General features: G+C 39.6%; 1 protein-coding gene across 5 annotated transcripts in view; it reads left to right on the top strand.

Annotated features, from left to right (window-relative positions):
- Positions 1–23,733, top strand: part of CDH7 (cadherin 7) — a 123,013-nt gene that overhangs the window by 1,572 nt on the left and 97,708 nt on the right. The window contains exons 1-2 of one of the 5 annotated variants that reach the window (XM_040478604.1): positions 1–111; positions 12,186–12,592. In XM_040478604.1, the coding sequence (XP_040334538.1) occupies positions 12,383–12,592 (210 nt within the window). In that variant the 5' untranslated portion in view covers positions 1–111; positions 12,186–12,382. Of the gene's footprint in view, positions 112–256; positions 427–607; positions 940–12,185; positions 12,593–23,733 lie in introns of those variants that run through there. The other 4 variants (XM_040478606.1, XM_040478605.1, XM_040478607.1 and 1 more) reach the window with 4 other exon arrangements.

Here is a 23,733-nt window from a genome sequence, read left to right as displayed (position 1 = left end):
ACTGGGTCCCGAAGCGCACGCGGGCGCCCGGCCGCTGAGCGCGCGCCCTCTCGGATGCCAACAGCCGGGTCGCTGGCGCCGGACGCCGCCGGGAGGGCAGCGAGGCCCCAGGTGAGTGCGTCCGCCCGCGCGGGGTCGGGGAAGGCGCCGCCGGGCAGCAGCGCGCGCCCTCGCCGTGCGCCTCCGGGGGCCGGACTCGGCGGTGAGCAGCAGGCGGGCGGTGGGGGGATCCGTGCGGAGTTTCCCTCGGCGTCCCCAAGTTTCCGCTGTGCGGCCGGGAGACGTGGCTCGGCGGGGCAGCACAGACGTGCGTACCGAGCCGCGGGCGCTCGCCCCCCCCGAGAGCCCGAGCCGACCGCCGCCGGGGGCGGCGCGTGTTGGCGAGTTCGGGGCGAGAGCGGATCCGCGCACGCTCCCGATGAAGCGGTGAGGCCGGACTCTTGGACCGCCGTCCTCCAGGAGGGACGCGAGTGGGCCGCCGCTGACCTGGGGTGCAGGGGCGGGGGGCAGGTCTCCACGCTGGCGGGGCCGCCGGCTGCGCGGCGGTCTGAGACTGGAAGGGGGTGTGCGCCGGCGTGCACGGGAGTCCTCGTAGCCGTCCACGCTGGACTCCTTTTACCTTTGGAGAAGGTGCCACTCGTCTAAGGGTGTTTTGCTCTTGCCTGTAATTAGTATTCTGCTGCGACGGTGCGTCTGCAGGGCTTGCCTCTGCTCGGCGCCCCCGCTTCCCCTCCGCCTGGCTGTACCTTAGGTTTGCGCTGGGAAAAGGGCACCCTGTTTCTCTGAATGCGCGGTGGACGTCTTCGTGGGTGCACCTGCTAAGCGGCTAGTTGCCGGTATCCAACCTCCCTGCGTGGATTAATGAGAAGGGACCTTTGGTCTGTATTGGCTTCACGTTGTAGATCGTTAACCTTTTCGGATTTCATAGATATAGTTCAGGTGAGTAAAAGATTGGCCGTGAGTTCACCCAGCCTTGGGCAGTTGAGAACTGTGAAGAAATCAAGGACTGGGTGTCTCAAGGCTTTGGAGATCTGCAGACTGAACCGTGAATATACTTATGTTGCAAGAAATATCTTCCTTTTATTAGATGAGTGAAGTGAAATATCTTTAAGTAGGAGCCATCCTTCCTAATTCCTGTAACCAGACAGGTGTTCAGCAGATCATTTTCCATACAGAAGTAGATAAACAGAACTTTATGACAAGCGTACATTTAAAAGATCAGGTTCACGGCACAAAAGGACACATTTTAAAAGAGTTTAGGGGCGGTAACATCCCGTGTTTTAAAGGAAAGTTTGCATTGATTCACTGCCAGCAACATCTAAATAGTTTGTGTCTTTATAAAGACAAGTTGGTGGGCGGGGGGGGGGGGGGAGCTAAGGAAAAAAAGTAATTACGTTAGGAGGCTTTCAGTAACTCACCAGGAATTACTTTTTTTTCCCCAAAGAACTAGTCAGACTTTATGTTTACCCAAGCTCTTGTTACGGTATGTGACAGGAAAATACATCAAGAATCAGTTTCTTCATTTTTAGGGCTATTTGGAATAGTATGAATGAAAATGCAAAAGAATCAAGACCACGTAGCGAAACTGACAACTTTGTGGAAGTCTTGCTTATAGGTTAGTGTTTAATAAGGAGTGGAGTGGGAAAAGCAATTAGGTGGCCTTCAGTGTTAATAGTCTTATCTGGTAATGTCTGTGGACAGAAAAATAAAACAATAGTCAGTAGTGCAGACCATCACCCTACAAAAAGGTATTTCGGATTGCAGCTTTAATAGAAGGGCATTGTGCGCTTACAACGTGAGATATTATTGTAATTAAGGGCTGCGATAGGTCATTGGAATTGTGTGAACAATCAGCTGACAGGCTCACAACTCTCCTTAAGTCTACTTTTGATACAATAGCACAGAGCTTTTCCCTTTTTTATAAAAGGGGAATTGTAAAGCATCTGTATTACTGCAGTTTACCCTTGAATTGACTCTAGTTTTTAGTGTCCAATGAAAAAGACAGGGTGGGGAGCATACTGAGTTTTGGCTACTGTTCAGCCTTCCCTAGATGTAAAAAACCAACCCCACTGTGTCTCCTCAGGCATGATTTCTTTGCTGGTCTCCCTATCGTTCAGCACTGTAGTTAATTTGACGGCAAAGCTGTTATAAACTTCTCTGCATAGAGTCAGATACTTTGTCACGTCTTTCAGAAATCTTTTATAAAGTAAAAGCCCATAGATTGTTTAGTGTTGTGAGTATTTATGCCTCAGTGATCTTAAGCTTCCTTGAGTTCACAAGGTTTTGCATTTGTTGTGCTAGGGGTTTGTATCCTATCATGGTTCTCTCTCACACGCGCACACAAACATTTTTTTGCTTGGTTGGAAGGCTTCAGAGCCTTAGTTTAAAATGGGAGCTTCAGGAACTTCTAAAATAACTAACACACATTAGCGTGTTGCAAAGGGATTGTGATGGGAGCTTTTCTCCTTGGTGTAAAGGAATCCGTTGCTTCCAAATGGGGGGATAAAGGGGAGCTGAGGACAAGGAAAAAGACATGTGATCAGAGTCCTGTGTGTGACCATCTCCTCAGCCTCTGACAAGCAGAGCACATTTAGCTGTAACCAGCAATACGCGAGTGCCTCCTCTGGGGATTTGCCGGTTTTGCAGAAAAGCTACCCCTGCAAACATTTTCCCCCTTGTTGTTCGCAAGACTCCTCCCTGACAGAATTATCAGTGCAAATGACTATGCAGACATCTGTCCATATATTCATCTCAGATTATACTCTAGATTTTCATTCTGGTAGCATTTCTTTTAGGTTGTTTTGCAAAATGTTTATTGAAACATGATGCCTTTAAAAAAAAAAAGAAAAAAAACATGATGCCTTTTATTGAAGTCACATACATCATACCTGGCTCAGTGTAAATGCTAAGGTAAATTACACAGTAAAAATGAGATGGCTGGGATGTTGTAGAAGCATAAAGGAAAAACACTATAAGTATATTTTCACTGTTATAATTGTACATGCATACGTATGTCATATATAACATATAAATAGCTCAGATGGACTGTGGGATGTCATTTTGTTTTCGTTTTAATTTGCATGGGCTTCTTCTAGTTAATTATAAACTCTTGCTCCTCTTTTCTTTTCATTCCTTTTACCCGTGACAAGTTATTTGTGCTTCGTTGAAATCGACTCTGTAATCCACTCAGAGAAGTTTTCATTCCATGTCTGATAGCCAGATGCACGCTACAGGCTGTGTGATTCATTTCCAGGGCCCCTGCCTGAATATTTAGGCCAGTTAACGGTGGGAGGCTGTGGTCTGTGGTTGTAATGTTATCTGGCCCAGGGAGCTAATGGAGTTGATCACAGTTTCTTTACGTGAGAAGTCGCATATCATGGAGGGTCCCCAGCCTCACTAATTAAAATGTAAAAAATTATACCTTTTAGGTTAAAAAAAAAAAAAAAGAAGAGGGCTGTTTCATCAGTGTTAACATTACTGAAGCTAATCCTAAACTTTCAGTGGTATATGGATAGAGAAGTTAAATGGTAGTATGTTTTATAATAGAAGCTAAAGATGACAATATTAAATCTAAATAGTAAATGGCTATAGATAGGAGCAGACAGTCCTTTCAAAATATAGGATTTGTAGCAACAACCAAATAACCATACATATACATCCTTACATCTTAAGATATTGAGTTGGTAGCCTGTTTCTACAACATTCAAAGAGCTATTGTTTAAACTTCAGTGGGCATCTATAGTGTCACAGTGCAGTAGGTATTCTTTGATCACCAGATTTGGAAAGGAGAGGAGATTTTAAAGTTGGATCTTCCTCAGTGTGCCTTTTGGGTAATATGGAAACGACAGTCCTAAATGGATCCGTTCCCCCTTATTCTCACTCTGCACTCATGACCCTTCTGGGTAGAATAATCCTGCTTGGAGAATTCCAACTCATGGTCCTATAAAAATTGGAGTAAGATTAAACTTACTTTTCTTGGCTTTTGGAGAATATAATCTATTCCAAAGATGATACATTCGAAGGATCTTTAGTATCAGAATGAGAAATGTTTAACATTTTAAGTTTTCTGGTGTAACCAATGATGCCCAGTGCCATTAAGAACTTGTTGTGTGACCTTGGGCATTTCACTAGAATTCTGTAGATACCGTTTTTCTTAGGGGGAAAAAAAAAGAGGCCACCTTAGGTTTTTCTAATGTCTGTTCCAGTTTTGTGGTTCCACCACTCAAGGAACCTTCAAACATCAGGGGGAACAGAGGGTTTAGGGACTTCTTTACTTCTTTTTTTTTTTTCTTTTTGCACATGAACCCTCAGGAGAGCCAAGCGATTACCTTCCTCAGCACTGAAGTGACATTCTCTCTGTCCCATAAACATTATCCTTGAAAGCTCTGCTTATGTGTGGTGGTCGGAAAATGTGGCCACAGATCTTGAAATGCTCCTTGCCCTGGATTACTCTCTGTCTCTTGTGGAATTATGACATCTGCCCATTCATGAACAGGAGATTAGACTGTCTTTTCTTTCTTTTGTATTCCCTCAAATGTATTCAGTGGTTCTACTTTAAAAATAAATACAAGTAACAATGAACAAGTATTATCCTTTTAACCAAGCAGACTGCTCTAACTTTATGGACAGAGATAAGTCACAGTGAGGACCTCAGTGGTGACAGGTGGCTGCTGTCCTGGGGAAAGCAAAGGTAAAGGAAAGTCTTTTAAGAAGGCATTGGGTGAATCAGGAGGCAGTCTTTTCGTTGAATTTAAATAATGCTATTAAATGCTCAAGGACTATTTTAAAAAGGCATATTTTTTTTTTGTCAGACAAAAAGGTACAAAAGAACGAATACATGGAACGTTGTTCTTAAGGCAATGGTAATATTTTCATAGTGCCCTCTAACCACTGCTGTGAAATGGTATCATTTCCACTTTTGAGCATGTATATTGTTCTCTCTTCATAAGGATCCATTAAAAATATGTTGCTTGTCAGAATGTAGTTCCACTTTCAATCAGTCTGGGAAATGACAGTTTCTTCCCAAAAGGCCAACAGCAAGATTTTAAAAATTTTTGTTACTGTTACAACTGTGATTTCTGGTACTGTTATGTTTTGTAGATTAGCGAGCAAAACATCTTAGGGAATATCAGTTAGAGTCGAGAGATGTTGGACAGTCATCCATTATGGATTTTTCGCATTCTCACTGATTATTTTCTGTCAAGTACACGGAGTCCTCGAGTGTCATTCTTACCACCGTTTTTCTAGAAAATGCAAGTAAGAATTTACTTTGGGGATATCACGATCCACATAATTGTGAACTGTACCTGTTTTTAAAGGAGAGGCACAAGTTGTTCGAATCTTCATTAACTTACCAGGAGATAAGAAATTATGTGTTCATGTGGTATATACTCAGTACATTTCAAAATAGTTTCAGACCCGTGTGTGATGCAGCTCCAGACACAGAGAGCATGAGTGTCTGTCCCTTGCTTGTCATTTAGAGAAACTGTTGATAGTATTTGAGCTAAGCTATCGGTTACTTCTATTGAGCTGCAAAGAGAATATTCCACCCTAACTTTGCCACAGAACCTAAAATACGAATATGTTTCCCTTTAACATAACTGATCATCCTCTTGCATAGCTCAAGTTATTTCTAGAAGGCATGTAGTACTTGGAGAGACGCAGTTTAGCATGTATAAGTTAATTGGTAATCAGGCATGTGTTTAAAACTACTCTTGTGTTTGTATGTTAATGTGACTGGCTGAATACGATACATTTCATGCTATTTGTCATGCTTTTCGCATGTTGCCTGTAATTTAGATGGAGCAGGTCCTGGCAGATTTATGCTTTTGCTGATTAGCACTTGGGATGCTGATGCATACAAAATATTTTTTTGTTGTTATGGGATTTTTAGTCCTCGTGTTTAGGTATGAACCAAACATTGTTTTGAGCCTATGATAGTCACTTGCTCTGATTTTGAAAAGTGGCTTCCCCGAGATGTTAAGTGGAGCAGAAAATCCAAGAAAATTTTATACTAATGAATTTGTTTGGGTAAAATAATAGGAGCTATTAAGGTTAAGTGAATAATAAACCATCTACTTGGAAATAATTCTGTGCCACTTAGTTGAACAAAAATAATTGGAACAAAAAAGTAGCACAGTAAAAGTGTTGTCAGGTCAAATAAATGATGTTGATGTAGTAAATAACTACTTGACTGATCCTTACCACGGACCTTTTTTTCTTTTCTTTTTTCCTTTTTGCTTCCATCCACTTAAAATTTCCTTTTGGAGGTTCTCCTGTTATTTTGATTAAGGTGTGTTGTGTTGATCCCACTATTATGATTTTCATGTGCTTTTAGTTTGGCAGAAAAAAAAGTTATATGTTAAAAAATACGAGTTTTATTTTCTTTTAAAATTTTTTTTTTCAACGTTTATTTATTTTTGGGACAGAGAGAGACAGAGCATGAACGGGCGAGGGGCAGAGAGAGAGGGAGACACAGAATCGGAAACAGGTTCCAGGCTCTGAGCCATCAGCCCAGAGCCTGACGCAGGGCTCGAACTCACGGACCGCGAGATCGTGACCTGGCTGAAGTCGGATGCTTAACCGACTGCGCCACCCAGGCGCCCCAACGAGTTTTATTTTCTGATAGGGATTGCGTTCAGTGTGTAGATTGCTTTGGGTACAGACATTTTAGCAATATTTGTCCTTCTAGTTCATGGACGGGGAATGTCTTTCCATTTATTTGTCTCCTCTGGAGTTTCTTTCATCAGTGTTTTATAGTTTTCAGGAAACAGGCCTTTCGCCTCTTTGCCAAGTTAGGTTTTTTCCTAGGATATTGGATGGTTTTTGGTGCAATTGTAAGTGGGCTTCATCCCTTATAAGTTTTAGCTTTAAAATGTCAAGAGGAAAACATTTTAAACCTTACTCAGATATGTGTGTGTGTGTGTGTGTCATCTAAAATTTAATGTATATATATGTATATCTTAAATTTTATTAGATATATTATATATCTAGATATATAATAGATATATATAGATAGATATAGATAGATATATATAGATATATATGCATACATTAAATTTTAAATTACCAGTCCGGTAGCAGCCACTACTGTCTTTCAAACATTGATTGGCTCCTATTCAGTTCTTTTCTCCTTAGGTAGAACCTGTTGTTTTTCTCCCCACAGCTATAATGCTACCCATTTGTAACTGTCTGGAAGTTGACATAGATCTGTAGAAGTTACCTAAAGTGTGTATATATCCCAACACATCGTTGTTCTGCACTGTCTTTCTTTCTGAGCCAGCAATAGTGAACAGGTCAGCCCTCCAGACCTCCAGTGGGTCACCGCCCCAAGCTTTCCCACGGAAGACATAATGACACATAATGCCGCTTGGATGCAGGGGTCTCTGCTTGTTTCTGATGGGGCTTTCCCTCTGTTAATATGAAACTCAGGAGGCAGAAAGAAGGGAAAAGACTAGAGGGATGGAGACCTAACTAGGCAGGGTGCAGGGTTTTGCTTTGGGGCACAGATTTGCGAGTCCGAATTTAACCTTTTGTGAGAAATGGCAACAATTGCGATTGGTTGTGTGCTCAAATTCATTTAAATGTAAAAAACAATGTTATTGGGGTGCCTCTCTAAGTGCGGACACTTGTGGGATGATAGCAAGCCTGTTTGCAGTAGGGAATCTCAAGTTCATGCTTTGATGACTTCTCTTTGAAGACCATGAATAACGGAAGGTTTTTCATAATGCTTCAGAGCCTATCATTTCCTTTATGAACTCTCAGGTCAGGTCAGGATTAGTTGGGTTGACCCGCTGTACTGGTCTTTACCTTGAAAACCAGATCTGGTTGTAAAGGAAGGCAAGGATTTGGGGAAGCCTCATGATGAAGGGTCATCTGCCCTGTGACTTTCCCCCTGCTGTTGTCAGTTGTTCATTCCAGGCAGAGTTATTAGTCACTGTCAACAATGTTGATCAACAATGAATCTCCCCTACTCCAATCACAATCATTCACATGGGAGATTCTGACTATATGAGTGCATTTCACAGAGGGTATTGTAGAATCATTTATCTGTTTCATAAAAATGAGAATTTTATCCTCCAGTAATGTACACGAAGTCCGTTAAAATATTCTTGTACGCTATTAAAGACCTTTAAAGAAAGGTAAATGAAATTTGGGTCAAGAGCCTTCAACTACTGCAGAAAAATATGATGGACATTTTTTTTTTCCAAAGTGATTTTGAGTCATAAACCTGGAAGAGTTACCAAGGAATTTATATATTGACTTACATGGTTAATTTCCCATATTAAAAACATGAAGTTGATTGTAATGAAAAGAAAATTTGTAACCATGTTCTCAGTGTCAATTGCGTGTGTCTACTTCTGTTCTAGATACTAGGGTGGGTCTTCCTGTTCACCAAGGTTTTTATTAATCACTGCTTTTAAAACACTTGGTTTTAAATAGGAAAATGCAGGTCTCCAGTCTCTTTCACAAATATTAACCCAGTGACTATAAAGTGACCCATGGTGTGTTTTGTAACTCACTGCTTTTGTTCTGGCCCGTTTGGTAACTTCACAGTCTTGGCTGGAAGAGAAAAGCTCTTCAAGAGGCAAGAAGAGTAATGTAAACATCTCATGTTAAAATGCCTGCTAAATTGGGGCGCCTGGGTGGCGCAGTCGGTTAAGCGTCCGACTTCAGCCAGGTCACGATCTCGCGGTCCGTGAGTTCGAGCCCTGCGTCAGGCTCTGGGCTGATGGCTCGGAGCCTGGAACCTGTTTCCGATTCTGTGTCTCCCTCTCTCTCTGCCCCTCCCCCGTTCATGCTCTGTCTCTCTCTGTCCCAAAAATAAATGTTGAAAAAAAAAATTTTTTTTAAAAAAATGCCTGCTAAATTTCATAAATGTAAAAAAAAATGCTTTTACATTCCTATGGCTTCCTTATATCCTTCTGCCCTTTCATTAACAATGTGTGCTTTTTCACAGCTTAAAAAAAGGCCAGCAAAACCAATTCTATATAATTGTCAAAAGCAGAGAAGTGACATCTGTTAAAAAAAAAAAAAAGACTTTATAATTTAGTTCATCTCCCTCATTTTGCAAATGTGGAAAATGAAATCCCAGAGGGATCTAAGGTCATCTAGCAAATGGTGGAGGTTTTAGGGCAAAGACCCCAGTGATCCTGTTCCTGGTCCAGGTTATATTTCTTTTTCTTATTAGCGAACATTTTGAGTGAGCTCAAATCTCTCCAATTCTGATACCAGTCTTTGACGTATAAAAATCACAGAGGACATGCCTTTAGGAAAGAACGTACTGCATTCTTTTTTTAAAAGTATTTTGGTGCCATTGTCCATATTCATCTAGATTTTTGGGTTCATGATCCATATGGTTCTCTGGCGGTGACTGGACCTATCGAGAGTGTTTTCATTCAGTGTAAGAGTTGTCTAAAACACCTTCCTATAAAGAACATTAACATGAAAACTAACATTACTTCACAAACTAACTTTAACATAACCAGTATCAAACTAAAAAATACCATCACAATAATAGATAATAACCCCAACAGCTTTTTTTTTTTTTTTTAAGGCTGTTAGTTGCATCAGGGATCATCCTTAGTTTTTCATGATTTGCTTATTTAATCCTATGAAGTAGATGCAGTTATCTGTTTTGCAAGTTAGAGGCTTACGGCTTCCTCTCCGGAACATATGTTAGAATTGAAATAATGTGTCCAAGGCTGCATAGCTAAGACAGGGCAGACTCGGAATTTGAATCCTTCTCTGGTGCAGGTGCCCACACTTTTTCTGGGTGTATAATTTTAATAACTCCCCACATACTGGATTCCATTTGCCACTCAGGTTCTTAGAAATTGGATGTATTTAGGGGTGCCTGGGTGGCTCATTCAGTTGGGCATCCGACTTCAGCTCAAGTTGTGATCTCATGGCTTGTGAGTTCAAGCCCCGTGTCGGGCTCTGTGCTGACAGCTCAGGGCCTGGAGCCTGCTTCGGATTCTGTGTCTCCCTGTCTCTCTGCCCCTTCCCAACTCATTCTCTGTCTCTGTGTCTCCCTCTCTGAAGAATAAATAAAACAGTAAAAAATTTTAAAAATAAAGTTGAATGCATTTCACCGTGTAATTGTTCTCAAGTTCACTTGAACCATAAAGTGGCCTTAATATAACTTAACTAAACTATGTTACCTTAAAAAAAAAATTGTCTTCGGAACCAAAGTATTTATCTCCTTGTTTCTCTGAGAAAACACATTCTCTCTTGAGGAAGTAGAGCAGCGAAACTGGAATATTCTTTGGCCCCAGATCTCCTAAGCTCCACAGTCCTGTGACCACACTCTAACCATCCCTCTCCGCCCCAGAACATGGTTTTTTGCCACTGGCGTGAAGGGAACCACATGACCTTGGCCCTCCCCATGATGACAGCCATTCCCACAAAAGCCACTCAGTATGAGTTCCTGGCTCATGGTAGACTAGTCCATACTAGTTTCTGTTTCCCAGCAAAGAAAGAAACACCTATGTGCCTTCTTTAACTACAGATAACCTGTGTCTCAGGTGGGTTAGCTCAGACCTCCCTGCCGTGAACTTTCCGCCTGATGGGGGAGTGTGGTGGCTACATGGGAATACAAAGATACGACCCCACCTTACTTCCTGTTTATAATTCTAAGTCTTAGAACAACTAACCCTTCCAGAGTGGTTTCTAAATGGACTAGATTCCTTTTTGATGCTGAGATGACCGATCTGGATTTTAGGAGAAGGTGTTCATTGCCCAGGTTATGGTGAATATGCTCCAATAATAATTGGCCTATTCTGCTAGTTCTCCACATATGTCAGCTGTATGTTGGATTATTCTGCAGTGCCCTCTGGAATTCAGAAGTTGATAGACATATTTTTAACACGAATGTGTTCATTAGAACAGAGATCAAAGTGCAACCTGTTTTTACAGGCGGGTGGACTATTTTAACGTATTTAATACGTTTAATACATTTCATTTTTCTTCTACAAGAGAAGACATTTTCCATGAGCAGGCTTTACTGTCAGAAATCACCTAATGAGTTACAGACACTCTTGTTCCAGGAGAGACAGGTAGAAAGATGGAAACGCTTCTAAGGTAAAGACAGAGTATTTTCTACGTTGATTGGGAACTATCTTTTGGCTTCATGTCCCTAAAGCTATTTTACCTCCTCTCCCTCCAAAAAAAAGAAAAAAGGCCAATATTAGCCTTCACCTTCATTATCCTATTGATTTATTTATAGGTAGTCGAATGAATTTACAAACCAAAGTGCAGCATCGTGATTTAAGCATTTTGCCATAAATCCTCATTCCTCTGTGTTTTGGGGTATGTTTGGAAGTTTCTCTTGTAACTGACCTTGTATCTCTTGCATCGTCAAGAATTCTGCATCCGACACAAGTGGACTTGAGAAGAAAAGTTGTTTTATTCCCATGCTGCTGCTGACGCCTTCTGGGTGCACGCTTGCTGTGAGCGGGGCTCACAAAGACAGCTGAGTCTTCAGACCCCTCTAATGATCTCTTCGTAATCCGTAAATATTTAGGCGAGAAGGCCCTACTGTGTGCACAAGCCCTGCTCTAGGATGTTCGATAAATATCCGTGGGGTAGCAAATAACGGCCATCCTATGGCATAACGTACCAGGCCACACAGCCGATGTGACAATAGGTTTGAAGGGTGGAAAATGGAAACCCCTGAGCTTTTCAGCTGATCACAATCAAATCAGAACACATCAAAACAGCTGGTGTTCTGTGACTCAGAATCAATCAACCGGTTTTGAATCACCTCATACCTCTTTATTTCTCTTTACAGTTTCACAGGAGAGATTTAAGCCAGCATATGTCCTTCCCATTTGGTTAAATCCCTGCTTTGAGCAGCTTGGCTTTCATATTCTAATACCAGCGAATGAAACTGACTGTAACATAAAAGAAAAAAAAAATAGTGATAAAGGCCGGCATTAGGATGATTTCTTTAACCGACGTTGCTCCGTTTGTATTAAGTAAACCGGGTAATCCTGCATGAGCAGTCTTGGTGTGGTTTAGAAACATGGCACCAGCCGTCGTACGTCTTGAAGTTCATCATCCGTATTTTAATGATTATCCAACTCCCGGTATCTGGGGAAGATCAACAGTAAGTTAGCAAATGAGAGTTAAAAGTTACGATGTATTCTGGTTTCTGACACTGGCTCTTCCTTTTGTTCTGCCAGGTACCTATTACACCATTCTTTGGCGAAGGTTATTCAGCAGTGGTGACCCCTTACAATCGAACACTCTACAAATTATTATCTCTGGACTCCCAGCTGACACCCTGCCGGAGGCAAGAGCTACTGAGCCAACTGGAACTGTGCCTTTTCTCTTGTCAAGGTTTTTTTCTTACACAGGAAAAAGGAAGAAAAAAAAAAAGATGAAGTTGGGCAAAGTGGAGCTCTGCCATTTTCTGCAGCTAATAGCGCTTTTCCTGTGTTTCTCTGGGATGAGTCAAGCAGAGCTCTCCAGGTCCAGATCAAAGCCCTATTTCCAATCAGGGAGGTCCCGGACCAAGCGCAGCTGGGTGTGGAATCAGTTCTTTGTGCTGGAGGAATACATGGGTTCAGACCCTCTCTATGTAGGAAAGGTAGGGCATTTGGCCTTTCAAAGTCGCAAATGATTATTGTGAATGTCTGCGATTGGATGGAGAGCTGCTCTTTTTGCTCTGGGGATGGAACACGTAAACTTGTTGCTCCTGTGAAATAGTTCGTGAAGTTTTTGGCATTAGTTCCTCTGAAAGTAGAACCTGGGTTGGTATCCGTACAGTGAAGCCATAATTTAGGGAGTGATGCTTTAGTCCTGCATCCAGATGAGTCCGCAGATGTCTAGTTTACCAGGATTGTGGCACACTGATAAAACTTTTATTTCCAAAATCAGAACAAGAATATTCACTGATAAATGAAGAGTGGTGGGTGCTTCTAGCCAGTCGATTTGTTTTTTAGCTTCCTTTTTGGGGGTCGGTACGGTGCACACACTAACTTTATGCGTATCTTTCCTTTTCTGATGCTTGCATTTGAAAAACTGCCAAGTGACATTATTGGGTCTGTTGTCCCTCAGTCATGAGCGGTTCTGACCCCCCTTTCCTTAGTGGTGGTCTTGTGTTGGTGGATGTGTGGTTTTGTTTTTTAGGTTTTCTTTTTGGTTAAAAAATGGATGCGAACAGAAGTCAGTTTCTAATCGACATTAGACCAAAGGTGGGCACCTTGTGGTACATGGGTTCGGTGGCCACGTCGTCGTCGGAGCCAAATTGGGATGTTTCCCCTCCCGCCACAGATTCTTTCCCTTTGAATACTTGGGCATGGGATTTGCATTCAAAGGCTTTCTGAACTGAGGGGCCTTTGGAGAGAGCCTGGCCTTTCCCCCTATCATCCTTGTGTCCCGTTCCCAGCCTCCAGCTACTGCAAGCTTGATAATGTTCATATTTGTAAAGATATTTGGAATTTCTCGTTTTGGTACTGGTAAAGAGTTTCTAAGTAGAATGCACTGGCAAGATGTCTGCACATCCACATTTCTGTACTTTGCCAGTTTTATGTGTCTATTCTTGATAAAATGGAGCGTAGCACACTGATGAACTTATCTGAGAGAATTTTCAATTTTGAGTGCTTGAGGAAGAACCTTTGCTGTTTATTCCACGGATCATTGTTTCATTTGAACATACCTTAAATAAGAGTGAAACATCTGTTTTTGTTGATGAGTATCTATATAAGTCAAGGTAATCTTCATTATGTTATTTTTCTTTTAATGCCTCTATATTTTACAAATACCGATACTATATCATAAACAAAAAGGATGAACAAGTTAAGGGTTTCCAGGGATGTGGAGTAGGATATGCCCAATTGTAGCATTTTTCTGACCTAACAAAGAATATGTAAGTACACAGAGCCATTCTGCCTTAACCAGTAGGGTACCATCATATATACTGTGCATGTACTAAATCTCTCTGTCTCAGTCTCTCTTACCCATATTCTCGTAAACGAAGTGAGAGCAGTAATCATTATGCGGTGTTATTGACGAGGAAATCTAGCTTTTAATTTCATTCATTTGTAATGAATATTTAACAGATTCATCAAAGTTTGTTTTCAGTAGATAGGTGTATAAAAATCAACTAATTCATAAAGAATCAGTAGTTATTAGCTGAAATCACACTTTTATGGGAATGTAAAATTTTCTAAAGGCAACGAAACTATTCCCATTAATTGAGTTTTAAATGGAGTTGCTTGAATGAGATTGAGATTTTGAAATCAACATTACTTAAAATTTTTAAAGTGCTCTTATTTTAACTTTTAAAGTTTTCACATCATAATTGAGAGTGCTTATATCGAAATAATCCCCTTAAATCCATTTAAAATTCTGGAAACGCGTGCCCCTAGGTTAAATTCCAAATGCACATAAAGCTACTGGGCAATGCTGATGTCATTTTTCTAAGAGAGATTGTGGGATTCCTTGATTGGTAATGTTATCTGTGCTTCTCTTTCAATTAATCAGTGACCACTGTTTAGTAGATTTTATGTGACAGGAAGCAAGTTTGTGTTTATCTCTTGCAGGCTATATCGTGGGAGTTCAGTGTTGCCATTCACAGTAAAAGAATGTCCAGGGTGGTAAATAGGTTAAAAAACTAACCAACCCATGACTGAAAAAAATACAGAAAAACAGTAAAATAATTTGAGATGGAGAGGGAATTTATAGACAAAGCATCAAAGGCTTCAAAGGAACAATTTACATTTGCTTAGGAGGAGGTGGCAGAGAACTTGAGTACTTTTCGATTGTATGTATGAGATACCAGAATGAATCTCCTTGGTTTGATGGTCTGAATAAGTAGTTATAACAATGAGTTTGACCTTGGTACATTTTCGATCACTTGGGGTATGTGGAATAAATAGATTTTCCTTTTTTTTTTTTTAACTTGAGGAAGGTAATGGGTGTGACCAAAAGTTTTCATAGGACATAGAAAATGAAAAATTATAGATGTAGACGTGGAAGAATGGAGAGACAGATGTTCATGGAAAGGAAAGAAGGAACGCAATCGTTACTTTTTCTGGATGCGTATTTAACCTGTAGTAATTGGATGGTCAGACTCTTCGCCTTCCTGACACAATCCAGCTACTTAATTTGGAAAATATAAATAATGACTTTGATGAACGTGATAGTCTAGTTTGATCACATAATGGATAAATACAGTGTGTGTCAGATCGACTTCAGTTTTATTGCGGACTCTATGACTTCCTACTCATTGTGGAACTTTGGATAAATTGCCCAATATTACTAAATTTTACTAATATTATTAAAATTTACTAAATATTACTAAAATCAGCTCTAAAATGGGAATAATGAAGGGCACCTGGGTGGCTCAGTTGCTTCAGCATCTGATTCTTGATTTCAGCTCAGGTCATGATCTTGTGATCATGTGATCGAGCCTTGCATCAGGCTCCATACTTGTGTATGTCTCTCTCTCTCTCTCTCTCTCTTTTTCTCTCTCAACCCCATTTCCCCACTCATGCTCTTTCTCTGTCTCTCTCTCTCAAAATAAATAATAAACATTAAAAAAATAAAGACAGTGGGGTTAATAATACCTATAATCCAAGTGTCTTTCTGAGAATAAATGAGATCAAAATATTTGGAACATATATTAATTTAATCTAGACATTCTATTTATCTACTTTACATATACTGTTTATAAAAACAACTGCATTCCAGATGATCTATTGTGTGTCCAGGGTTGTATTTGTTATCCTTCAAGTGAAAGCAGGCATCATTTTATGTACTAAATAGTACTTAAACTTTTTGCAGTCATTTAGGAGAATGGTCTGTGTAGGGTGTGCTTAGAAATACAGCACATCTTCATATTTCTTTCTGATTAGACTATGGCAAAAATATGGTTAGTAAGCAGGTGATTCTTTAAACACAGGGAATTCACATGTCAGAGAGATCGTATCTAATTCTTTAGACCTTCAAATTTGGAGACCATATTTATGGATGGTGGGCAACAAGATGTATTAAATGAAATTTGGTCATTAGGACATTGAGGCTAATGTGGTTAGAAGATGGCTGGTGCTATTATTATTATTTTAGGCAGTTTCCTGGGTTTGTGTAACATAACAAGTCAAGACCAAAGTAGAACAGTCTGTGGAAGGGGACTAGCAGTGCTTCTAGGACCCTTATCAAGAGACCTCCTTGGTACATACTTCTGGGCTGTGTTAGAATCTGACATTTACCATTAGCATCCCACTTTATTCTTGTGATACAAATTGATAAACTCATGGATCTAAATATATAGACTTAAGGAAAGAATCACTAGACATTACTGTGGCAGGACTTTTTTATTGAGGCGTAATTGATATATAACATGTATCTATGTAAATATATACACATATATACATGTGTATGTACGTATACATACGTGTATATATATATATAACGTATTATACTGATATATAATATTAGTTTTAGGCTTACAGCATAATGGTTCAATATTTGTATGTATTATGAAATGTTCACTATAGTAAATCTAGTTAAAATCTGTCACCTTACACTTTACATTGCTACAATTTTATTTTTTTCTTGTAATGGGAACTTTTTAAGATTTCCCCCCTTAGGAATTTTCAGATATACAGTGGGGTGTCATTAACTATAGTCACCATGCCGTATGGAGTACTGTTTCAAAGACTAATAGTGTGCCCTTCTCTAAGAGTAGCTCTTAATTACCGTCATGACTGTTTTCTTGTCCTTTTACAGGGAGAATTAGGTGGAGAGTCCTCCCCTGCCCCTCCCCCCCCACCCCGTGACTTAATGTCACCCTGAACTGGCTATTTGAAGTACACAGGAAGTAGCAGTTTCCAGCCTTCTCATTGCATCACAATGCACTTTTCTAGATTAGTCTTTTCCTTGCCTTGGCATTTCTCACTAAATGTCCCCTTAACCATCTGACACAAAAAAATTTGTCTACAGAACCACTCGGCCTCTGTTCCAGGTATTAAGTGTTTTTCATCTCTTCTGCCCATAATGGGCTGCTAGCTGATGGCTGTGCTCTGGGCTGTTACTTTCCCTGAAATGTGTGCTTCGTGCCTGTTCCGCGGTCGGCTCTCTAGCTGTTAACATCACTCTTGCCTTTTAGGCTACTCCCCTCTCTTCCCTCCTCATTCAGGCAGAATTTATACCTGTTACCCTGGTCGAAATCAAATATATAAGAAATGCAGTGTGGGATTCACTCTGCTTTAAATTTAAGCTTGCTGGAAAGCGTTGGTGAGCATTTTCCGTGCATTTGATTGCACCTCAGCAATATCTCCTACCAAGAGATTCTCTGTCTCCTGATAACTGAAGCTATGTTCAGCGTTCCAGAAAAGAAATATTCATCTTGAAAATAGGTTGTGTTTAAAAACTGAGTTCTGCATTAGATTCCTTAATGGGGCGAATTTATATTAGATGAACAAAAAGAAAATAATCACAAATATTAATTCCTTAGGAAAGAGCATGTTCATCATAGTCAAATTTCTATTTTATAGATTTGGGAGAGCAAGAATGCAAAAGTGTCCTCCAAATCTATAGATGACTTAAAGTTGGCTCTGGTCGTAGAAGACAGCAAAATACAGTTCGTTTGCCCTCTGTATGTATGGAAAACCTCCTTTTCGTATTGTCTTCATAAGCAGAGTGAATTAAGAAGACTCTTGTTCCTATCTTTTTGTTTCTTTGCTAATAGAAATGGAGGGCTCCTGTGGCTTCAAAATGAATTTGGACTTGGATCAGCTCTATGGGATACAAATACGTTTAGATATTTAGAAATACTCTTTTGACAGTTATTTTTAGCTTTTATACTCCAGCATAACTAGTAAGTATTAAATGCATTTTCTTCGCATAAGATCAATGATTCAGAGTCTTTGTTTATTTCCTTTAAACTATGATGGAAATAAAACATGTCAGTTTTTGCCACTAAAATGAAAAATCCTACCATTAATTTAGTTTAACATTGCTCGTTTTCTCTTTAAAGTTATCTTAGGTTAGAAATGAAGGTTACGATTGCCAAAGGCTTTATCAGGAGAGGCTGCACAGCTCTAGATGGAGGAGAGAGAACTTACAGTTATCAGCCTAATAATAGTCAACCTAGGTAGTGTAGATTGGCTCTAAATTTTGTGAGTATCTGTGTTGGTCAAAGTCACTTAAAAATGCTGTCATTTTTAATGTGTGCTTTTTTTTTTTTTTTTTTTTGGTACGTATTTTACTTGTTGCCCATTGATGGGAGAAGCAAAAATTAACGTTCATTCCATACCACTGTGTTTTTATGTAGTATGAAGCTGTGTTTTTAAGTGCAAACAACAAGAGATAACGTAAAATGATGTTATCAGGCACTTTCTATACTAAGTGCACTGTAATTGTTTGACAAGCTCTATATGCAGGGCTCATTGATAGAGTCACAGAAATTGCAGCAGTCTCTGTAACTCACCAAGATAATTGACAGATTTAGATAAATAGCAGGGCGGTCACTGAGCCTTTGCTGGTTCAAGCATATGGATAAGAACTGTATTGGAAGAAATTTCATCCTGATCATTTTGCATGATTTGTATTGATTATCTGTCATAATGATTATGGTCACCGGAGCGAAATTGTAGTTTGTATGAATATGCTTAACATTATCTCCCCCAAACTCACTTTGGCATGCTGTAAAGCCTGTCTTAACGTTCTCTTCTTTTTTCTCTCTCCTTTTTCTTCTTCAAATGCTTACCAAGGGCCTGTTCTATGATAGGTATTGTGTTAGGTAGGAGAGTTAAAACACACACACACTCACGCACACACACACACACAGACACACACACACACACCCCACTCTTCTCCTTCATAAAATTTAGTCTGGTTGATAAGCCAAGAAGGTAACCAGATGGCATGGGGAAGCAGTAAATTCTACAGGTAATCTACAGCTGTGGAGGTGGGAAAAACAGAGGAACTAATTCATGCATCGGTGAACAAATGCATGAGGATACCTGACGTACCTCTGTGATTTCATAATCCTTTTATACAATCTTCAAACCAAAGCAATAAAACATTACTTTCTTTTAATGTAGGACAGAGTCTTTTAAAATTATATTGGGGGGAAACTTTATGCAGTAGAAAGATCAATAAATAGAAACCCTAGGTTATATACTTACAAGTTCCTTGTTTTTGAGCACTGTTCTAAAACATAATAAAATGTTATCCTCACAAATATAAAATGGAGATCAAATAGGTAAACACTTTAGAATTTTTGTTTTAAAATAACTTCGGACTTACAAAAGGTTGCAGAGTACTTTTCCCAAACCCAGCCTTTCCAAATGTTAGTATTGGACATGACTATACTTAATATTTAAACCATGAAATTAACATGGATATATTACTATTTACAACAAATTGTAGTCAAAAATTTCCAACTATTACAATAAAGTAAAGCAAAAGTTTGGAATTGCGAGTAGCTTGTTTTGAGAGTATTCTGCAAGTCGAGCAAACGTTTCTAACAAATTTTAACTTGATCGATGCGTGATGTCTTGCAATATGAATAGTGCATGATGCCGAACATCACACGATCACAACTGTGCCAATGGTTCTTGAAATTTGCTTTTGCATACAAATGCTTTGGATTACAAGCATGTTTCCAGAACCAATTAGGCTTGCAAACCAAGGTTTTACTGTACTTTGATAGGAGCCCACCTAGCATCACATTTCACACTTATTTTGTGATCTGGGTCTTTTCCAGTCTGGGATGGTTCATCAGTCTTTCATTGTCATTCTTGACCAGTGATTTGGTAGCATATTTAAAAAAAATTTTTTTAATGTTTATTTTTGAGAGAGAGAGAGAATGGGGAAGGGACATAGAAGGAAACAAAGAATCTGAAGCAGCCTCCAGGCTCCAAGCTGTTAGCTAGCACAGAGCCCAATGTGAGGCTCAAGCCCACAAACTTTGAGATCATGACCTGAGCCGAAGTCAGACGCGTAACCAACTGAGCTACCCAGGAGCCCCTGGGTAGCATATTTTCCGATCTGGCTTAGTTTCATGTTTCTTCCTAACGGAGATATTTTAGGAGATGTATTGACAAGGATGCCACAGAGGGGATGTTGTTCACTCCTCAGTGCCTTTTGTCAGGAGGACGTTGATACGATTCATTAGTGGTGATGTTGACTTTGGTCACTTGGTTAATGTGCTGTCTCTAGGTTCTTCTGAAAATACATGTGAAAGTTTTGAAATCTTAAAGGAGGTATAAAATTATTTAAGCTGTCACTATGGATTAGAATAAATACCACCACTGGTTTGAAGGGGCTTCTTGGGTGACGGTCCATTCATTGTCCATTTTTAGGGATGAGGGGGTCGTTTCATGGGTCGAATTTAAATCTATAATACAATCAGGTAATGTCCACAGTTTTACATAGAAATTGATCTTATTCTCCCAAAGCACATCAACTTAGTATGTCTCAGGGAAATTGATATTTTTTTTTTCTTTTGAACCAGGCAACAGTAATCTCTAAAGTCCAGGATTCCAATAAGATGTTTACTGACATAGAGTTACAACAAGAGCTTTCTCTCCCATTGTTTACAAAAAATAAAGAGCTGTTTTACATTGGAAGGTATGCCACAAATACTTAACCCTCATAATTGTAAATTGTAAATTGTAAATATCGTTTGAGAAAATAATAGATACTCAGGTTTGGCTAAGGTGGAAAAAGTAGCTCAAGAGAGTGCCATCAGATGTCTTACATTTTAATATATTCATAGGAGAATTGAAATCTAAACAGTGAAGAGAATTATATTTAGTGTTTGAAAAGATTTAGTAATGACAGTTTCTTCTAATGATTCTTTTAAGAGCCTATAAAATTTCTGTTTCATAGTGAATGCTGATTAAATCTTCAGCGTTAGAAAGGAACCATTCTTATATCAGAAATGAGATTATTGATACATTTGGAAGTAAAACAAGAAAGGGAGCAACCATTAGAGCTATAATTTAGAAGAGTTAGAAAACAAATATGGATGCTTATATCAATTCTCAGAAGTAAATTTCTGGAAAAATGTTAATAAGATATTTTAGGTCTATAAAATATTTCGTTTTCTTGCAAAGTATCAGATTCAGTTGTGCTACCGCTGAGCCCTTTTAACAAATGTTTTTGAAACTTCTGCCTTTACAAACGGCATGTGTTCAAGAAGGAACAAATACATTTACAGTGCTCTCAAATCATACTTACTAAAATTTAACAAATCTTGAAGGTGAATATGGTTGGAATGATAAGCAGTGGTAATAATGGAGAGATTACGTGGTATTTAGTCAGGGTGCAGAAATATTAAAAATGAACCCTAGATCTGAAATCTTCAGAAAAGGGTTGCAAAGAGAACAAACTATTGAGAGTCTGGGAAGAAAACGTTTAGGACTTTTATTCCATTTTATTAAAAAAAAAAAAACTGCCATCCTTCAAAAATTCTCATTTTTGGATACAGTACACTTCAGTTTTTAACTGATAAAAGTACCATTTCAAACAAGCGGGGTGACCATTAGCCCAACCCAGAAGGGGTTGTAAAAGGGAGATCAAGGAGTGTTTGTAACCAGTTGGCTCTACCTACATTACAGCACAGTATTCCATTCCATGGTGTGGGCTCGTGGAGCATTTGTTAGGTTGGCCTGGACCAAGATAGGTTCCAAAATCAACGTAGCTTACTTTTGCATCTCATGGCTTAACATTTCACTGGAAGGGAAGGTCTGAACATACCTCAGTCGGTGACATCTAGAGAAAAGGAAATGGCCGGGAAAATACTCATGCTGGACTCAGCCAGCCTTGGGTCTTCTTAGGCCGAGAGCCTGGAAGTTGTCTTTAGAACTGTCACCACACAAGCAAAAGAGAGAGAGCCCAAAAGATGTGTGTTTGGTTGAGGGGTGGGGTGGGGCAGTGCAATAGAGTAAGGTGAGGCCATCTCCATTCCTCGTTAAATTAGAATCCTCGTCTTCTGTAAGATAAATGCAGACTAATTTCTCAAGATGGGGCTGTGTTACCAGAATGGCAATTACAAGAACCAAAATGATTAACATCATTCTGGCAAGTTTTGTGTGTAAACAGTGTGCAATTATCTGATAAGAATGCTTCCCTTAGAATATTTACTTATCTTCTTAGTTAAAATGCTGACATGTTTTAAGGTATTTAACTGAAAACACACAATCAAGATTTGGACAACACATACATAATGCTCTCAACAGATGTGGGTTTGAAAGATTTGTGATGATCACTAGTGAAATTAGTCAAACCCTACTTAAATTAGATTTTGCTCATTTGTGAGTCATTTAAGGGTCCACACTGGAGCAGAATGTGTGTGGCGAGTAAAAGATTACACATCCTGCACTTGGTTTGAAATGAAGAAGAAATAAAAGTCAGCATTTCCTTTTTCACAACATATTGGAAAAACTCAGTTCTGTATCTCCACCCACTCTATCCTTGACACAGTTTATATAATTTTCTCAACTGAATCATAACAGAGCTGAATTTAGGCCGCTAGCTAATTTCGCTTATTCAGGGGAAGCAGATACTGGTGGAGCCATAGTCTTTGGGATTCAGTGTAATTATATATAAGAGAAGTGAAGCTATCAACAGTTAAGACTGATTGCTAGTCACACATGGAGTCTACAGAGACCCAGAGCCACGTCGAAAATAAGGTGACTGGAGTTGTGCAGCAGATACACGACCTCGGAGGCGTTGTTTTTTTACAAAGATTGGTATCGAATGATGGCATGGCATCGTGAAGCTTGACACTGAAATTAAAAACACAAGCTTTGTTGCAAAGGCTAAGTTATCTCTTTGGTTGATCCTTATAACATCTGCAAGTAGACTTTTACCTGTGGCATAACAGCTCTGTTCGGTACATTTGGAAGAGCAGTTGTGGGGTGTAATGATCCGAAACAAGGCTGTTTGTCCCATTGATTAGATCGTGTGTTGGAAACGTGAGTACAATTGATGATGGAAAGTATATACCAATGAATGAGGACTCGCAGTAAGGGTCAGAGGGAGGCGATGCGTTCGGTTTCCGATCCAATTAAGATTTCACCGCGGCACTGATGCTGAAAAACATAGAGACTAATATTCAAACTATTAACATCTTGTAATATACGTAGTTGAGTGCCACTCTCTTCACACCCTCTGTGGCTTCTGACTTATGTTTAAGTTTGAGTCTTCCATAAATTCTGGGCACACTGACAGAGTCCAGTCTGATACAGTACTCCATTTTTTTGTTTTCTAGCCAGAGCTAAAAGGATGTGTGGGAGAAATGGAAGCTTTAAGGAGGAAGGATTTTAAGTTACTTGAGAGGCTTCACCGGTTATGCAATAGCTTCTTTACTGTTTTTCCAAGCCATGACCTCTCTTGGAATTTAGCAAAAAAAAAAAAAAAAAAAATCGTGTGTGTAATTTTGGCTATGAAATATGCATTATCGCATTTTTTTACACACATCACGTGTATCTTTAATGTGGAAATCCAAATATTATGTAAACATAAGATATTTTCAGCAAAAAGAAAATAAGACCCTTATTCTTACTTGTTTTTCATATTAGAGCTGCCTGGGGCTTTCAGGCTCATTTACTATAATCTCTGAATTTAGAATTTATTTTTAATGTTTGTTTATTTTTGGGAGAGAGGGAGAGAACACTGGGGGAGTGGCAGAGGGAGACAGGATCCCAAGCAGGCTCCGCGCTGATGACAGAGAGCCCGACGCGGGGCTTGAACTCAACGAAACACGAGGTC

This window comes from Herpailurus yagouaroundi, unplaced genomic scaffold (genome assembly GCF_014898765.1).
Source record: "Herpailurus yagouaroundi ecotype Mexico unplaced genomic scaffold, PumYag 142, whole genome shotgun sequence".
In the NCBI taxonomy this organism is placed as follows: Eukaryota; Metazoa; Chordata; class Mammalia; order Carnivora; family Felidae; genus Herpailurus; species Herpailurus yagouaroundi.
Note: the sequence above shows the minus strand (reverse complement) of the source record. Positions and strands in the feature narration are given on the sequence as shown.